This window comes from Bubalus bubalis, chromosome 5 (assembly GCF_019923935.1).
Source record: "Bubalus bubalis isolate 160015118507 breed Murrah chromosome 5, NDDB_SH_1, whole genome shotgun sequence".
In the NCBI taxonomy this organism is placed as follows: domain Eukaryota; kingdom Metazoa; phylum Chordata; class Mammalia; order Artiodactyla; family Bovidae; genus Bubalus; species Bubalus bubalis.
This window is the reverse complement of record NC_059161.1, coordinates 26,720,049-26,735,320: the sequence shown is the minus strand read 5'-3', so window position 1 is coordinate 26,735,320 and position 15,272 is coordinate 26,720,049. Positions and strand designations below refer to the sequence as shown.

Genomic DNA, 15,272 nt, shown 5'->3' with positions numbered 1-15,272 from the left:
ACGTAAAATACTTTTTTTTGTGTACACCTGACTTTCATGTAGGAGCATTTTTTCAAATTTACTATTCGTTGTAACTGCAGTAACAGGATGGAGGCTGTGTTGCTCCACATGACAGTCGTATTCCCATAGACTAAATGATCATCTGGAAGTCTTCCCCAAATAAAGTTCGGAGTCAGCTTTCAGGCTCTTGGTAACCACTTCTCAGTGGGACATGAATTAGACAAAGAAGTGGATGTATCTGAATGTGCTAGTGGTTGAGATGCTTGTTACTGAAACCAGTAGGGAAAAAGCTACAGCTTTGTGCCCAATGAACCCACAGTATCAAAAGGAACAACTGAAGGGCTTCCACCCTTGCCAGTGCATAGATCTTGGCCCTGACTAGGTTCTTCTGAAGGGCTGGGAGACAGTCTATGGTGTGCTCACATTTGCCCTGAAATGGGTGCTTTGTTGCTGTGCATTTTCCACAGGATTCCTTTTGGCAAAGAGTCAGGATGACTGTCCCAACCCCACCCAGACTCCTGGACCTCAAAAGAACAAGCCTGCTGAGGGATGAGGACTCAGTCATTTCTGCTCTGGAGTTTCTACCTGCGGAGCTCTTCCCACCCCTCTTCGTGGAAGCATTCCAAGGGCGACACATTGAGACCCTGAAGGCCATGGTGCAAGCCTGGCCCTTTGTCCACCTGCTTCTGGGGGCCCTGATTGACCTGCCCCCTGTGGGGCCCCTACAAGCAGTGCTGGAAGCACTTGACGTCCTGCTTGCCCAGAAGGTTCCCTCAAGGTGAGCCTGACTTGGGGAACCTGGTAAAATCCTGGATGTCCTGGAGAAGACAGCTGGGGTGAGGGAATGTGGGTGCAAAGGGATGGACCAGAGGATTCTGAAGATGGAAATGAAGAAGGCTTGTCTCACTAAGGGAAATGCCTCTGGAAGCATAAGGGTGTCTGTAATGAACAGGAGCCTGAAATATCACTCCTCTTAGTGATCCTTAAAGTTACTAGAAGTGAAGATTCAGAAAGGACAAGAAATGAAAGCCAGATGGAAGAAAATGAGTCAGAGAGGGAAGAGGGCAAGACAGCAGGTGACATCAGTAATCTGAAGTTACAGCAGAGGAGAGCAGTGTGAGCTTAATTTTTGTGGCTATTTTTTCTTTCTGGGTGGATTTTAATGCATCTCTACCAATCTCCTTTTTCTCTATAGGAGGTGCAACCTGCGGGTGCTAGATTTGTGGGACACCGGTCATAAATTCTGGAGCATGTGGTCTGGAGCCAACATCGTGGATGCACAAGCTCAGGAAGAACACCAGTGATTGAACCCAGCTCAATAACAAAGCAGCACTTGGTGCCATTGAGGGTTTTCACAGACCTTTCCCTGAAAAAAAGGACCCCGAATAACTTCCTCACCTACCTTCTCCGGTGGGTGGAGCAGAGAAAAGCTTCCATACATCTGTGCTGTAAGAAGCTGAAGATCTTTTCAATGTCAATGGACAATATCGTGAAGGTCCTGAGCGTGGTGCAGCTGGACTGTATCCAGGAGGTGCACGTGAGTTGCACCTGGAGTCTGTCCACCCTGGCCACATTTGCTCCTTTCCTGGGCCACATGAGTAATCTGCGAAGACTCTTTCTCTTCCCTATCCACGTGTCTGCCTTCAGGAAGCACAAGCAGGATCACGTTGTGCAAATTACCTCCCAGTTCCTGAGGCTGGGCCACCTCTGGGATCTTCATCTGGACTTTCCCTCCTTTCTTGAAGGCTGCCTGGACCAGATGCCCAGGTGAGTGTGCACCACTGTCTGGGTAACACTGAACATAATATTAAAATGTCAAAGTCACTGTCACCTGAAGGGTGGTGTCCCATGACCATGGAAATAAAGATTGTGTGCTAAACTGTTATAGTGGCTCTTGAAAGGGACACCTTGCTGTGAAGGTACAGATTATTGACTGGGATGTTTGGATCTGGCCCTGGAGGGTTTGTAATTTCTTCATTCAGCAAAGGTGCTTATGTTCAAATGACTTCAAGGTAGAGGAAATAAAGGGGACTCTGTTGGGGAATCACATCAGAGCAGAGCATTTCTGAAGAGAAGCTCTATGTTCACCAGGATTGCGGCCACAATGAGCTTGTCTTAAACTATCTGTCTGTATAACTTGTTTTTTGTGCTCCAAACAAGGTAATTAATATAAGGGAAAATGATGATTCTGGAGATTATGTTGATCCAGCTGAGCCAAATGGATAATAAAAAGTGATGGAAAGTTTGTAGATGATCCAGGAAGGTAAGTGAGCCCATTAGCCTGGCATCACATTTGATGTTGTAGAATCTTGTGTAAGTGTATTCTTTATGAATTTCTCTCTAGGTCCACACCTGGCCAAAGATATAGGCATCTGGAGCCCAAAGTTGGACTGAAGGAATCCCTAGATGAAATAATTTTTTATTTCATTCACCTAGCAATAAAATTCAGTGACGACCACCCTTGATCGAGGCTCTGTGTCAGGCTCTCCTCTGAGCATGTTCTACTGCATTCCATTATACTCATTCATCCTTATAAGGAAGTGGAGTATGTTGTATTCTGCTTGATAGATGAGGGAGAGAACTTTCAAGATTCTATGAATTGACTCAATCACATAGTGAAGGTAACAGGACTGAGCCTAGATTGAGACTGGGCAATCAGTGTATTGACCCTCATCAGATGGTCAGACTTCACTCTTGCCCTGAGGAAACCATTCACCTATCACATGTAGCCACCATGGGGCTTCCCAGGTGGCACAAGTAGTAAAGAACCCGCCTGCCAGTGCAGGAGACACAAGAGACTTGGATTGGATTCCTGGGTCAGGAAGGTACCCTGGAGAAGGAAACAACAACCCACTCCAGTATTCTTGCCTGGAAAATGCCATGGACAGAAGAGCCTGGTGGGCTACAGTCCACAGTGTTGCCAAGAGTCAGACTCGGCTTAGCAACTGAGTACCACACCACCATGTAGCCACCTGGCACCCAGTTTCCAAGAACTAATTGTTTGGTTTCTCCCCAGGTGCCTGAAGACCACCTTGCACAACCTCTCAATAACCAACTGCTGACTTACGGAATCAGACTTGATCCACTTGTCCCAGTGCCTGAACATCTGTCAGCTAAAAAGCCTGGAAATTGTTGGTGTCAACATGAATGATTTTAGTCCTGAACTGCTCCAAGTTCTGCTGGAGAAAGTTGCAGCCACCATCCAGGAACTGTACTTAGACCAGTGTGGGATCATGGACTCCCAGTTTGAGGCCATCCTGCCTGCCCTAAACCGTTGCTCCCCGCTCAGTTCCTTCAGCCTATGTGGGAACCTTCTCTCCATGGCTGTCATAGAGAAGATGCTGCGACACACTGCTGGGCTGCCCTGTTTAAGTCAGGAGAGTTACAGCCCTCAGGGTGCCCCCTGGAAGGCAGACTTGCTCACCTTCGGACTCAGCTGTTAGAGATTCTGAGAGACTTAGGCCAGCACAGGATCATCAGGATTTTCCTAAGTCCCTGTCCTCACAATGGTGATGACTTACATCGTCATGTGGAGCCCATTATATATAGCTATAGTACCCCTGCCTAGATGGTTGTCTCTATGAAAAGCTTTCTTCTGGGCACTTGGAAACAGAAATCTAGGACATGTGTATTTCATAACATGAAAATCTATGGTTTCAGACATCAGCTCAATGTGAATGGGCAAAGAAAAGATGATCCAGTGGAAGTTCAAGATTGTAGGGGGAAATGTAGACTCTGGAAAATGATGGGGACTTTCAATGACATGGGTTAAATAGCACAAGAATACGGAATGTAATTTTCTGAGTATACTTGTGATGTACATGTTGACATTATCCTTTGATGCATGATTGTAAAGAAATGCTCAGAAATAAAGAAATCTTCAGTATATATGGACTGGTGCCCTCCAGGATACAGAATCATTTTCTCTGTTTTCACCTCAAGATCTTTAGTTACAGATGAAAGAAAATGCACTGAATTATCCATGATCTGAAACCTTACTATTCCCACTAGTTCTCCATTCTGACTTGGATTCAGCATTTATACAAAGCTACCAAAGAATTATAGTTCACCTAAGCTGCTTTAGCAGCCAGCACAGGGAGGGGCAGGGGGAACTCAAAGGAAAGAGTCCAGTCCTCTATCTAGAGATAGACATTCTGAGCCTCCAGACTCCTAGGTTACCTGCTGGTACATGAGACCAGGTGACATGAACTAACGTGGCGAGCAGGACTGTAGGTTTTAGCATGCTATAAACATCTGCTCATTTAGTACATGTTCATTTAGTACAAATATTTGTGCTGTGATTTATATGAATAAGATCCATCTTTCAAAATTGTAAAAAAAGTTGAGTACTTAAAAAAATGCATGAAAGGCCCCATGGATTGTAACCTGCCAGACTCCTCTGCCCATGGAATTCTCCGTGCAAGAATACTAGAGTGTGTAGCCATTCCCTTCTTCAGGGGTTCTTCCCCACCCAGAGCCTGGTGGGTCCTCTGGGGTCCCATACAGTTGGACACGACTGAGTGATTAACATGAGGAAATAAGTGAGAAAACTGTTTTGTTTTTTTAAATAAATTATAATACTAGGTAGTTCTCTGACTAATGCACGTGGATAATTTTTTTAAATGCTTAAGTTCATTTGGAGCCACCAAAGAAAATAAATTATTTTAATGATCATTCAAAAAGAACAGTTTCTTCTTTAAAAACTAGTTAGAATAGGGACCTCCATGCTAGTCCAGTGGCTAAGACTCCGTGTTCCCAATGAAGGGGCCCCGATTGGATCCCTGGGCAGGGAATTAGATCCCGCATGCTGCAACTAAGGGTTCCCGTGCTGCAACTAAAGATGGATCCTGCATGCCACAGTGGAGTTGGATGGACTGTCCCGAACGCCACAACCAGACCTGGAGCAGCCAAATAAATACATGAATGAATAAATGTTTTTTTTTAATTAAATAAGTCAAATAAAATCTGAGCCACATGATTCCAATAACTTTAAAAAATATTTAGAATAGCAAAATTTCAGAGCTGGAAGAATTACAATTGTGTTTTTAAAAATGCATTTTATATTTTAGAGAAGTTTTGTCTTCTAACTAAAACTGAGCAGAAAGTATACTTTCTATGTAAATCCTGCCCTCAGCACATGCATAGCCTCCTGAGCTATCAACATTCCCCACTGGATTGGTATATTTGTTATCAATGATGAACCTACATTGACGTATCATTATCCCCCTACATATATAGTTTATTTTGAAGTTCCTTCTTGGTGTTGTGCATTCTCTGAGTTTTGTCAGATACATAATGACTTTGCAGAATCACAAAGAGTATTTGCTCTGCCTCTTTATCCCTCCTTCACCTCAACCCCTAGAAAAATCTGATTATGTCACCATTCTCAGAGTTTGCCTTTTGCAAAGTGTCATGTAGTTGGACTCACTTATGAAGCCTTTTCAGATTGATTCTTTCACTTAGTAATAGACATTGAGGGTTCCTCCATGTCTTTTCATGGTTTGATACCATTTCATTGTCTGAATATATCACAGTTCACTGGTTCTTTCACCTTTTGAAGGACATCTTGGCTTCTTTCAAGTTTTGGCAACAATGAATAAAGCTGCTATAAGCTTCCGTATGTATGCTTTTTGTTTGGACAGAATAGACTGATACCAAGGAGTGAAACTGTCGGATTGTAGGATAAGAGTACATATTAAAATTATTTTTTTCTTGACAATCTCCCCTGTTAGACACATACTTTTCCATGAAGAGTAGGAACAGTGTCTCTACCACCCTATGGTCCATATCAGACCACAGAGCTGTTAAGGTAGTAAATAATTACAACTGCATGATCCCTGGAAAGTTTTATCATCAGTTTATGGTCAAATGTTATTTTTTATTGAAAAGTCAATTTGGAGAAGATCAATGTCATATTATTGAATGCCAGCCTTTGACTGTGTAGATCACAATGAACTGTGGAAAATTCTGAAAGAGACGGGAATACCAGACCACCTGACCTGCCTCTTGAAAAACCTATATGCAGGTCAGGAAGCAACAGTTAGAACTGGACATGGAACAACAGACTGGTTCCAAATAGGAAAAGGAGTGCATCAAGGCTGTATCTTGTCACCCTGCTTATTAAACTTATATGCGGAGTACATCATGAGAAACGCTGGGCTGGAAGAAGCACAAGCTGGAATCAAGATTGTGGGGAGAAATATTAATAACCTCAGATATGCAGATGACACCACCCTTATGGCAGAAAGGGAAGAGGAACTAAAGAGCCTCTCGATGAAAGTGAAAAAGGAGAGTGAAAAAATTGGCCTAAGGCTCAACATTCAGAAAATGAAGATCATGGCATCTGGTCCCACCACTTCATTGGAAATAGATGGGGAAACAGTGGGAACAGTGTCAGACTTTATTTTGGGGGGCTCCAAAATCACTGCAGATGGTGACTGCAGCCATGAAATTAAAAGACGCTTACTCCTTGGAAGGAAAGTTATGACCAACCTAGATAGCATATTCAAAAGCAGAGACATTACTTTGCCAACAAAGGTCCGTCTAGTCAAGGCTATGGTTTTTTCAGTGGTCATGTATGGATGTGAGAATTGGATTGTGAAGAAAGCTGAGCGCCAAAGAATTGATGCTTTTGAACTGTGGTGTTGGCGAAGACTCTTGAGAGTCCCTTGGACTGCAAGGAGACCCAACCAGTCCATTCTAAAGGAGATCAGTCCTGGGTGTTCATTGGAAGGACTGATGCTAAAGCTGAAACTCCAATACTTTGGCCACCTCATGCAAAGAGTTGACTCATTGGAAAAGACCCTGATGCTGGGAGGGATTGGGGGCAGGAAGAGAAGGGGACAACAGAGGATGAGATGGCTGGATGGCATCACTGACTCGATGGACATTGAGTAAACTCTGGGAGTTGGTGATGGACAAGGAGGCCTGGAGTGCTGCGATTCATGGGGTCACAAAAAGTCAGACACGACTGAGCGACTGAACTGAACTGGCTATAAATATGAAAGATATAAAAGAAATAATACTGCAGTTAATATATATGTCCATGTAAATTACCTATAAAACAAAACTCCATGTGTTTTCCATGCTCCCAGTTATAAGATAATGTCATAAGGATGTGATGTACAGTGTGGGGATAAAAATGAATAATACTATATCTTACATTTGAGTACTGCTAAAAGAGTAGGTCATAAAAGTTCTCACCACAAGAAAAATTATAACTATGTGACATGATGGTTGTTAAGTATTTATCATGATGATCATTTTTAAATATATATATCAAATTATTTACATATACACATAAAACAAATACAATGCTATATGTCAGTTATATTTTAATAAACATGGAAAAAAATGTAATCTGAGAAAATATACCAAAAGAGAAACTAGAAAAAAGGGACAAAGGTTTTATTATGAAAACAGTAACAAATATTTGTACTTTCAATTGATCCAGCTGCATAAACTGAAATGGCCAGCTGAGATTGAGCAGAGAAAGTGTTGCTGTGTGATCCTGTACTAATCTTCAACACTCAGAGAAAACCAAGTGTGACTGGGTGGCATGGACATGATTAAATACCAATTTAAGGAGGAAGGAACTGTCACCTAACTTTCTCATCAATAGGGGAAAACTACCTCTTATTTTCTGAGAAGGCGATGGCAGCCCACTCCAGTACTCTTGCCTGGAAAACCCCATGGACGGAGGAGCCTGGTGGGCTGTAGTCCATGGGGTCACTAAGAGTTGGACACGACTGAGCAACTTCACTTTCACTTTTCAGTTTCATGCACTGGAGAAGGAAATGGCAACCCACTCCAGTGTTCTTGCCTGAAGAATCCCAGGGACGGCAGAGCCTGGTGGGCTGCCGTCTATGGGGTCGCACAGAGTTGGACACGACTGAAGCGACTTAGCAGCAGCAGCCTCTTATTTTTGGTGAACTTTCTTCCTAGATTAGCAGTATTCAAAGTTCTGGTCTCAAGACTCCTTTACATTCTTAAAATGTATTGAGGATCCTAAAGAGCTTTGTGTATGTGGGTTATGTCTATCAATATTAATCATATTAGTTAAAGTGGAAGGATGCTAAAAACTCATTTTTTAACTCAATTATGCATACCAATTCAAACCTATTTCATATTTTACCAAAAGTGGTTATGTTTTACCAAAAAATGAGCATAATATAAAAGCCAATACAATATTGTAATTAACCTCCAATTAAAATAAATAAATTTATATTTTTTAAAAAAGAGTCATACCTAAAAAAACTAACAATTTTATTGGGATATAATTTACATATTTTATAAAACATCCAGTTAATCTTACCTGGTGGCTCAGATGGTAGAGTCCACCTGCAATGCAAGATACACAGGTTCAATCCCTGGGTTGTGATGATCCTCTGGATAAGGGAATGGGAACCCACTCCAGTATTCTTGCCTGGAGAATTTCATGGACAGAGGAGCCTGGTGGGCTACAGTCCATGGGGTCATAACGAGTTGGACAGTCTTTACACATAAAGACTGCACGTGTAATATCCTGCATTCCACCACTAAGAGTCAATGCAGTCAAATAAATAAACATTTTTTAAATGTATGTACTTGGAAAGGGCCAATGGGATTATGGCTGGGTTCCCAGGGTCCCTGTAAAGTTGGTCACATAAAGACTAACACACACACACACATACAATTTATATAGTTTACAAAATATACACTTAAAGTATGCAATTCAATGTTTTTCAGTATATTTACAGAACTCCATAGCTATCACCAAAATCTTAGAACATTTTCATCACCCCCAAAGAAACTCCATACCCATTAAGAGCAATGCCCCATTTTCTCACAAATGTCTCAGGTCCTGACAACCTCTGATGTACCTTCTGACTTCACGAATTTCCCCACTTCCACTGACATTCACGTGATGGTCTGTCAGTCAGTCCTTTCCAACAATTAGGATGTCTGACAGCTCAGTGGAGGGGATCCTTCTGAGTCTCCTGCTTGAGAGAATCTACCAATCACTCACTTTCTGGAAGAGGGCAGTCTCTACTCCCTGGCTTAGATCAGAGTTTACCAGCTTGAAAAGAGGGAAAAGGGCAGTGGCATTTATATTTTCTGTGAAGGCTTTTTGAAGAAGTGGGTGATAAGTGCTCATTCAATGGATGTTCAACCAACAGAGACGTTTATGATTATCATACTAATCTCACTCTACTGTACCTCATGAATAAAGAATTGAAGAACTGGTTATTTAAAGTCTATTTAATACAATCCAGCTGAACTCATTTCAATGCAAAGACCTTGATACCCAGGGTAGAAATGTAGTGAATGAAATCTTTTCAAAAGATACCAAGATGGAGAACACCCTTAAGAAAATCTCAGCTTTGGCAGCCAGTGGTGCAGAAATATTTGGGTATCACTCTGAATGGGGGAAAAAAAAAAGGTATGGAGAATTTGTTGGGGTTTAGGAAGATTCTCACTTTATGTCTTGAAATTTCAAAAGGATCTCTGTGTGGAACCCAGTGTGGCAGTCACCACTGAAAATAGCAGACAAACACCAAATATAGCTTCTGAATTCTTAGGGAAAAGGTGGTGAAATTTGTGAGCATGCTAAATATGAGGAGAAAAACAGAATTTTATTTCTATTCTTAATTGCATTGCCTCAATCAGAAATTGCATTAAACTTAGCTAAGTGTGAAGAAGCAGTCATTATCAAAATATACTTGGGGGAATTCCCAGGTTGTCCAGTGGTTAAGAATCCACCTTCTAATGCAGGGGACATAGGTTCGATCCCTGGTCAGGAACTAAGATCCCACCTGCTGTGGGGCAACTAAGTCTGTGTGCCAAAATAATGGGCTTGCACATGTAAGACTGCACATGTAATATCCTGCATTCCACCACTAAGACTCAATGCAGTCAAATAAATAAACATTTTTAAAATGTATTTACTTGGAAAGGGCCAATGGGATTATGACTGGGTTCCCAGGGTCCCTGGAAAATGGCTACTGCTAATTGCCAATTGGGAAGCATCTCCTGTGGGAAGAATTTAGAAGAAAATATGTCCTGGTAACAGCTGCCATGATGAGGATAGGGCTATTTGCAACTGACTCTTGTTTATGTCTCCCCTGGCTCTAAGTTCCCAAAGAGCCCACACTATCCATCCTCAGTGGCTCTCAGGCTTGGAAAGGTCCGAGTTCCCAGGATTGGGTGCCTTACTCTCCACTCACACTCTCATAGTTAGTGTTTTTAAGTAAATTTGCTGAGTTGATCCCATCCTTCTGGGAAGTAAGGAGCTCAAAATTAATACTGTCTCCTCATAGTTACTCCCTTCAAATTTCTAGACTCCATCCAGAGAAAAAAATTTAATCTTGAAATAGGAATAAAATATTTTACACTGTTTGGGTCATTCACTGGGTACTTTTAGATATGTGAGTGCCTGCTAAATCACTTCAGGCATGTCCAACTCATTGCAATGCTGCCAGGCTCCTCTGTCCATGGGATTCTCCATGCAAGAATACTGGAGTGGATTGCCTTTTCCTTTTCCAAAGGATCTTCCTGATTCCAGCGATTGAACCCACATCTCTTATGTCTCTTGCATTGTCAGGAGTGTTCTTTACCACTTGTAGATACACTCAGCTGCCATTCTTAAGAAACCATTGTCTTTAGGAAGAGTTTTAATTCTGGGACATTTTGATTATTGCTTTTGGTAATTGTTTGCTATTATTATTATTAGTCTCATTCAGGAAGACATTAAACTCTCCTTGTTTCACACCTAGGACTAAGGGTACCTAGTAGTAAAACCCAATTAATGTTTGTAGACTAAATCCAGAAATGATTCCTTGATTGCCATGGGCCCCTGTCCCCCATTTTTTCTCTTTTTTGAATGAATATGTGGTTCTATCATTTCATCTGAATAAAGACAAATATACACTCAGGATTAACCTCATGGGCTCTGTGTGTGCTTAGTCTCTCAGTTGTGTCTGACTCTTTGTGACCCCATGGACTGTAGCCCTCCAGACTCCTTTGTCCATGGGGATTCTCCAGGCAAGAATACTGGAGTGGGTTGCCATGTCCTCCTCCAGGGGATCTTCCCAACCCAAGGACTGAACACAGGTCTCCCACATTGCAGGTGGGTTCTTTACCATATGAGTCACCAGGGAAGCCCAGTCTGATAGAATATAATTAGGTACAACTTCCTGATTGGAAGGTAGTAGTTGAAAAGACAGATAATGTGATTAGAAAGGTCTACAAAAGCCTTAGTTACCCAGGAAAAGATGCAGAATTTCCTTGCTCTGTAGTCACTACCTGGGTTCTCCACAGAACTGAAGTCTGAATACCCTGCCAGTCACAGCAGAGCTGGTAAGATAACAGTCTAAGGACACCCAGGTCTCCCTTGTGGTAATCTGGTCTTGAATGATGGCATACAGCTAGGGATTTCAGGGAGATTTTCCTTTTTCTTCCTTTTCAATGAATAGATTTCAGGTTTTGGTTTTGCCTCTAAGGGTAACTTTACCTTTCATAATACTTTGATCTGCAATTTGGTGTATATCATTTTTAAATACCTACACCAACTAGATTTACTTTTTAATGAAAAATCTCTATTTGGAACTTTATTTCTTGACATTTAAAATATTTATTTTGTGCACAAATAACATTCATTTTAGTGGTATCTCCTTCATCTTTCCCAGCCAGTTTACTGTGGGAATTGAGAATGGAGGCTCTTTTGGCCCACGTGACTCCCCTATTCCCATAGGTTAGGGCTGTAAGTGATGGTCTGAGAGTGTTCCCCAAAAACAGATTGTGATCAGGTTTCAGGCTCATAGTACCCACCTCCCAGTAAGACATGATTAAGCAAAGATGTGGAAAAAAAATGGATAAGGTAGTGACTGATGTCTCCATCTCCATGGTACTTGTGAGACACTGCTTGTGGTTCCAGAAAGGGTGGACCCATGTCATTTTGTCAGGGGAGGCACACTGATTGAAACCGCCACCCTGGCCAGGCACCATAGTGACCATTTGCATGAGTTGTTTTATGACAGGAGGTCCTGGTAAGGAACACGGAACTAATAAGCCACGACCAACCAGAAGAGTTCAGGAAAGGTCAAAAGGAGACACCATATGTCCGACCACCTCCCAGAATCCTTCTGTCTGGCATCCATCTTGGCTGAACAAGGCGTGCACCACCAGGAAGGACTCTGAGTCAGAATGATTGGCTAAAGACAACCAGGAAATTAATACATCACCATAAAACCTGAGACCACGAGCCACCTGGCATAGCAGTTCTCCACCTGGGCTCCCTTTCCCAGTAAAATCTCTTGCTTTGTCAGCATATGTGTCTCCTCCGACAATTCATTTCCGAGTGTTAGACAAGAGCCCAGTTTCGGGCCCTGGAAGGTGTTCCCTTTCCTGCAACAATTTTGTCAACAGAGCCCAGAGTATAATTTGTGTAAACTAAGGCTCTTCCACTACTGCCAGAGGAGTAACTATGGCTGCGATTTGGTTCTTCTGCAGTGTGAGGAGACACATGAAGGTCACGCTCGGCCTGAAAAGGATGATTTATTCCCTGTGAATACTCATGGGATTCCTTTTGGAGCAGAGTCAGCACGAGTATCTGGAACCCTCTCAGACTCCTGGACCTGGCAGCAATGAGCCTGTGGAGGGACGAGGCCTCAGCCATCTCCACTTTTGAGTACCTGCCCACCGAGCTCTTCCCACCACTGTTTATTTCAGCCTCCTTTGGGAGACACAGTGAGACCCCGAAGGCCATGGTGCAAGCCTGGTCCTATGTCTGCCTGCCTCTGGGAGGTAGTCTGATGTAGTTGTTTCACAGAGGGAACCTACAAGCAGTGTTGGATGGGCTTGATGGCCTGCTTGCCCAGAAGGATCACCCCAAGTAAGTCTGATCCAAGTATCCTGGTAAGGTCCTAGACATTCTGAAGAGACAGCTGGTGTCATAAGAGTGGATGGCCAAGGGATGGACCAGAGGCTTCTGATGAGGCTGATGAAGAAGCTCAGAGACTTTGGCTATTGCTCAGTTCACTTTGAGAAATGCTTTCCAGCAGTGCAGGAGTGCCTAAGATGCAAGGGAACCTGAAAGTACATGTCCCAGCCTCCTCCCAGGGATGCTTAAGGGCACTAGAAGTAGAAAGCCAGAGAAAATGGAAGGGGAAAAGGAGATGGAGAAAGGTGAGGCAGAGAAGGAAGAGGAGGGCAAGGCAGCAGGTGATGTTAGGAATGTGAAGTAAAAGCACACATGGGAAGTCTGAGTGGTGCCTAAAATTCTGAGACTGTGATTTCATTCTATGTGAATCTTAAACCATCGCACCCAATCTGCTATTTCTCCACAGGAGATGCAAACTGGAGAAGGGCCTTGGATGAGGAGGAAGTAAGTGGAAATCCTCATTCTGTCTGTATTACTGGGATTTTTACAATGAGAATATTGCCCTGTACTCCTTGGGCATAATCAATGAAAACATGGAAAACAAAAGAAGTTTTCTTTAATTACTTAATCAAACCTGCTTGCTCACCACAAAGCAGTGAAACTAATATACTAACTGGGAATGGCAGAGAAAAGTGCAGGATTTACTACAGGAACTAAGCAAAGAACAGGGACAACCAGTTACTCAAAAGGACAAAACTTCCAGATGACTTTCAGGAAAAGATTTTTGAAGACAAGGTGAGGGAGAGTGTTGTGGAGAGCAGCTCCTGAACATTCTTCTGATTGGTTGGTGGTGATGTAATTAGAAGCCAACTTCATCAGCCTTCTTCCAACTGCTCTGTGGTCTACTCGCTTCTGGTCAGCATGCAGTTAACTTCTTCCATATGGTGGGAGTTTCAGTATATACAAGTGGCTCAAGGATATGGCTCAGAATATTATCTATAGCCCCTGAAGTGGTTTTAAAGATCCTTGAATTTGATTAATGGCTAAACTATTATTATTATCTGTTGCTTGATTGTTTCCCCCTGTTTCCCCATTTTCTCATATTTTCTGTTTATATTTATTCTTTGGAACTTGAAGAAGGCCTAGAAGCCTAAAGGTTCTCTACAAACAAGAGGCAGGAGGAGAACTTGGTGGAGGATCAGTCCAGGAATGCCCCGTAGGGTCCTGTTTTGTTACACTTTCAAATACAATTTATATTGTGCACTGTATTGACCACAAGTGTTATTTCTTCCATATCTAACCTATTTGTGATATTGATAACCAACTAGTGTTGAATTTCCCAAGATTTGCATTTCAGTGCAAAATAAAATTTGGTTATAAACTGACTTTAAAGGTTTTCAGGATGTTATACACCTTTACTGCTCATCAGGCTTCTTGTTCATCTGTGGGACCACAGGGTGAGAGAGTCCCTGCCTTTTATGGGATAATCTCTATCAGGTAAGATTGTCAAGGGAGAAAAATAATTGCAATACATACCCTTTTCATATAATCCAGCTATCTTTCTCCTTGATATTTAATGAGTTTAAAACATGTCCACATAAAATGTGCACACAGATGCTTGTAGTGGCAAACCAAGGAAGCAACTAAGATGTCTTTCAGTAGATGAATGAATAAATAATGTCTGGTACATTCAAACAATTCAACATGAAACAGGAAAAGACACAGAAGTAACTTACATGTATACTATTAACTGAGAAGCCTGCCTGTAATTGGACAATTCCAATTATATAACATTTTGGAAAAAGCTTCCCCGATAGCTCAGTTGGTAAAGAAGCCACCCACAATGCAGGATACCCCGGTTCGATTCCTGGGTTGGGAAGATTTGCTGGAGAAGGGATGGGCTACCCACTCCAATATTCTTGGGCTTCCCTGGTGGCTTAACTGGTAAAGAATCCGCCTGCAATGTGGGAGATCTGGGTTCAATCCCTGGGTTAGGAAGACCCCCTGGAGGAGGGGGTCTTCTAAAGATCTTCTAAGATCGTTTAGTTGGAATGGCATCCAGGCCCATCACTTCATGGTAAATAGATGGGGAAAAAGTGGAAGCAGTGACAGGTTTTATTTTTTTGAGCTTCAAAATCACTGTGGACAGTGACTGCAGCCATGAAATTAAAAGACTCTTGCTCTTTGGAAGGAAAGCTATGGTAAATTAGTGTATTAAAAATCAAAGTCATCACTTTGCTGACAAATGTCTGCATAGTCAAAGCTATGGTTTTTCCAGTAGTCATGTATGGATGTGAGAGTTGAACCTTACAGAAGGTTGAACGCCAGTGAATTGATGCTTTCAAACTGTGGTGCTGAAGAAGACTCTCGCAAGTCCCTTGGACTGCAAGGAGATCAAATAAGTCAATCTTAA

At 42.3% G+C, this 15,272-nt stretch overlaps 1 protein-coding gene across 1 annotated transcript; it reads left to right on the top strand.

Moving 5' to 3' along the window:
* The first annotated feature begins 292 nt into the window (after window positions 1-292).
* LOC102397711 (PRAME family member 8-like) lies at window positions 293-3,884 on the top strand. The gene is given in 3 exon segments (XM_044942528.2): window positions 293-778; window positions 1,243-1,767; window positions 3,017-3,884. Coding segments are annotated over 3 exon segments (1,239 nt in total). The 5' UTR covers window positions 293-491; the 3' UTR covers window positions 3,444-3,884.
* The last annotated feature ends 11,388 nt before the right edge of the window (window positions 3,885-15,272 follow it).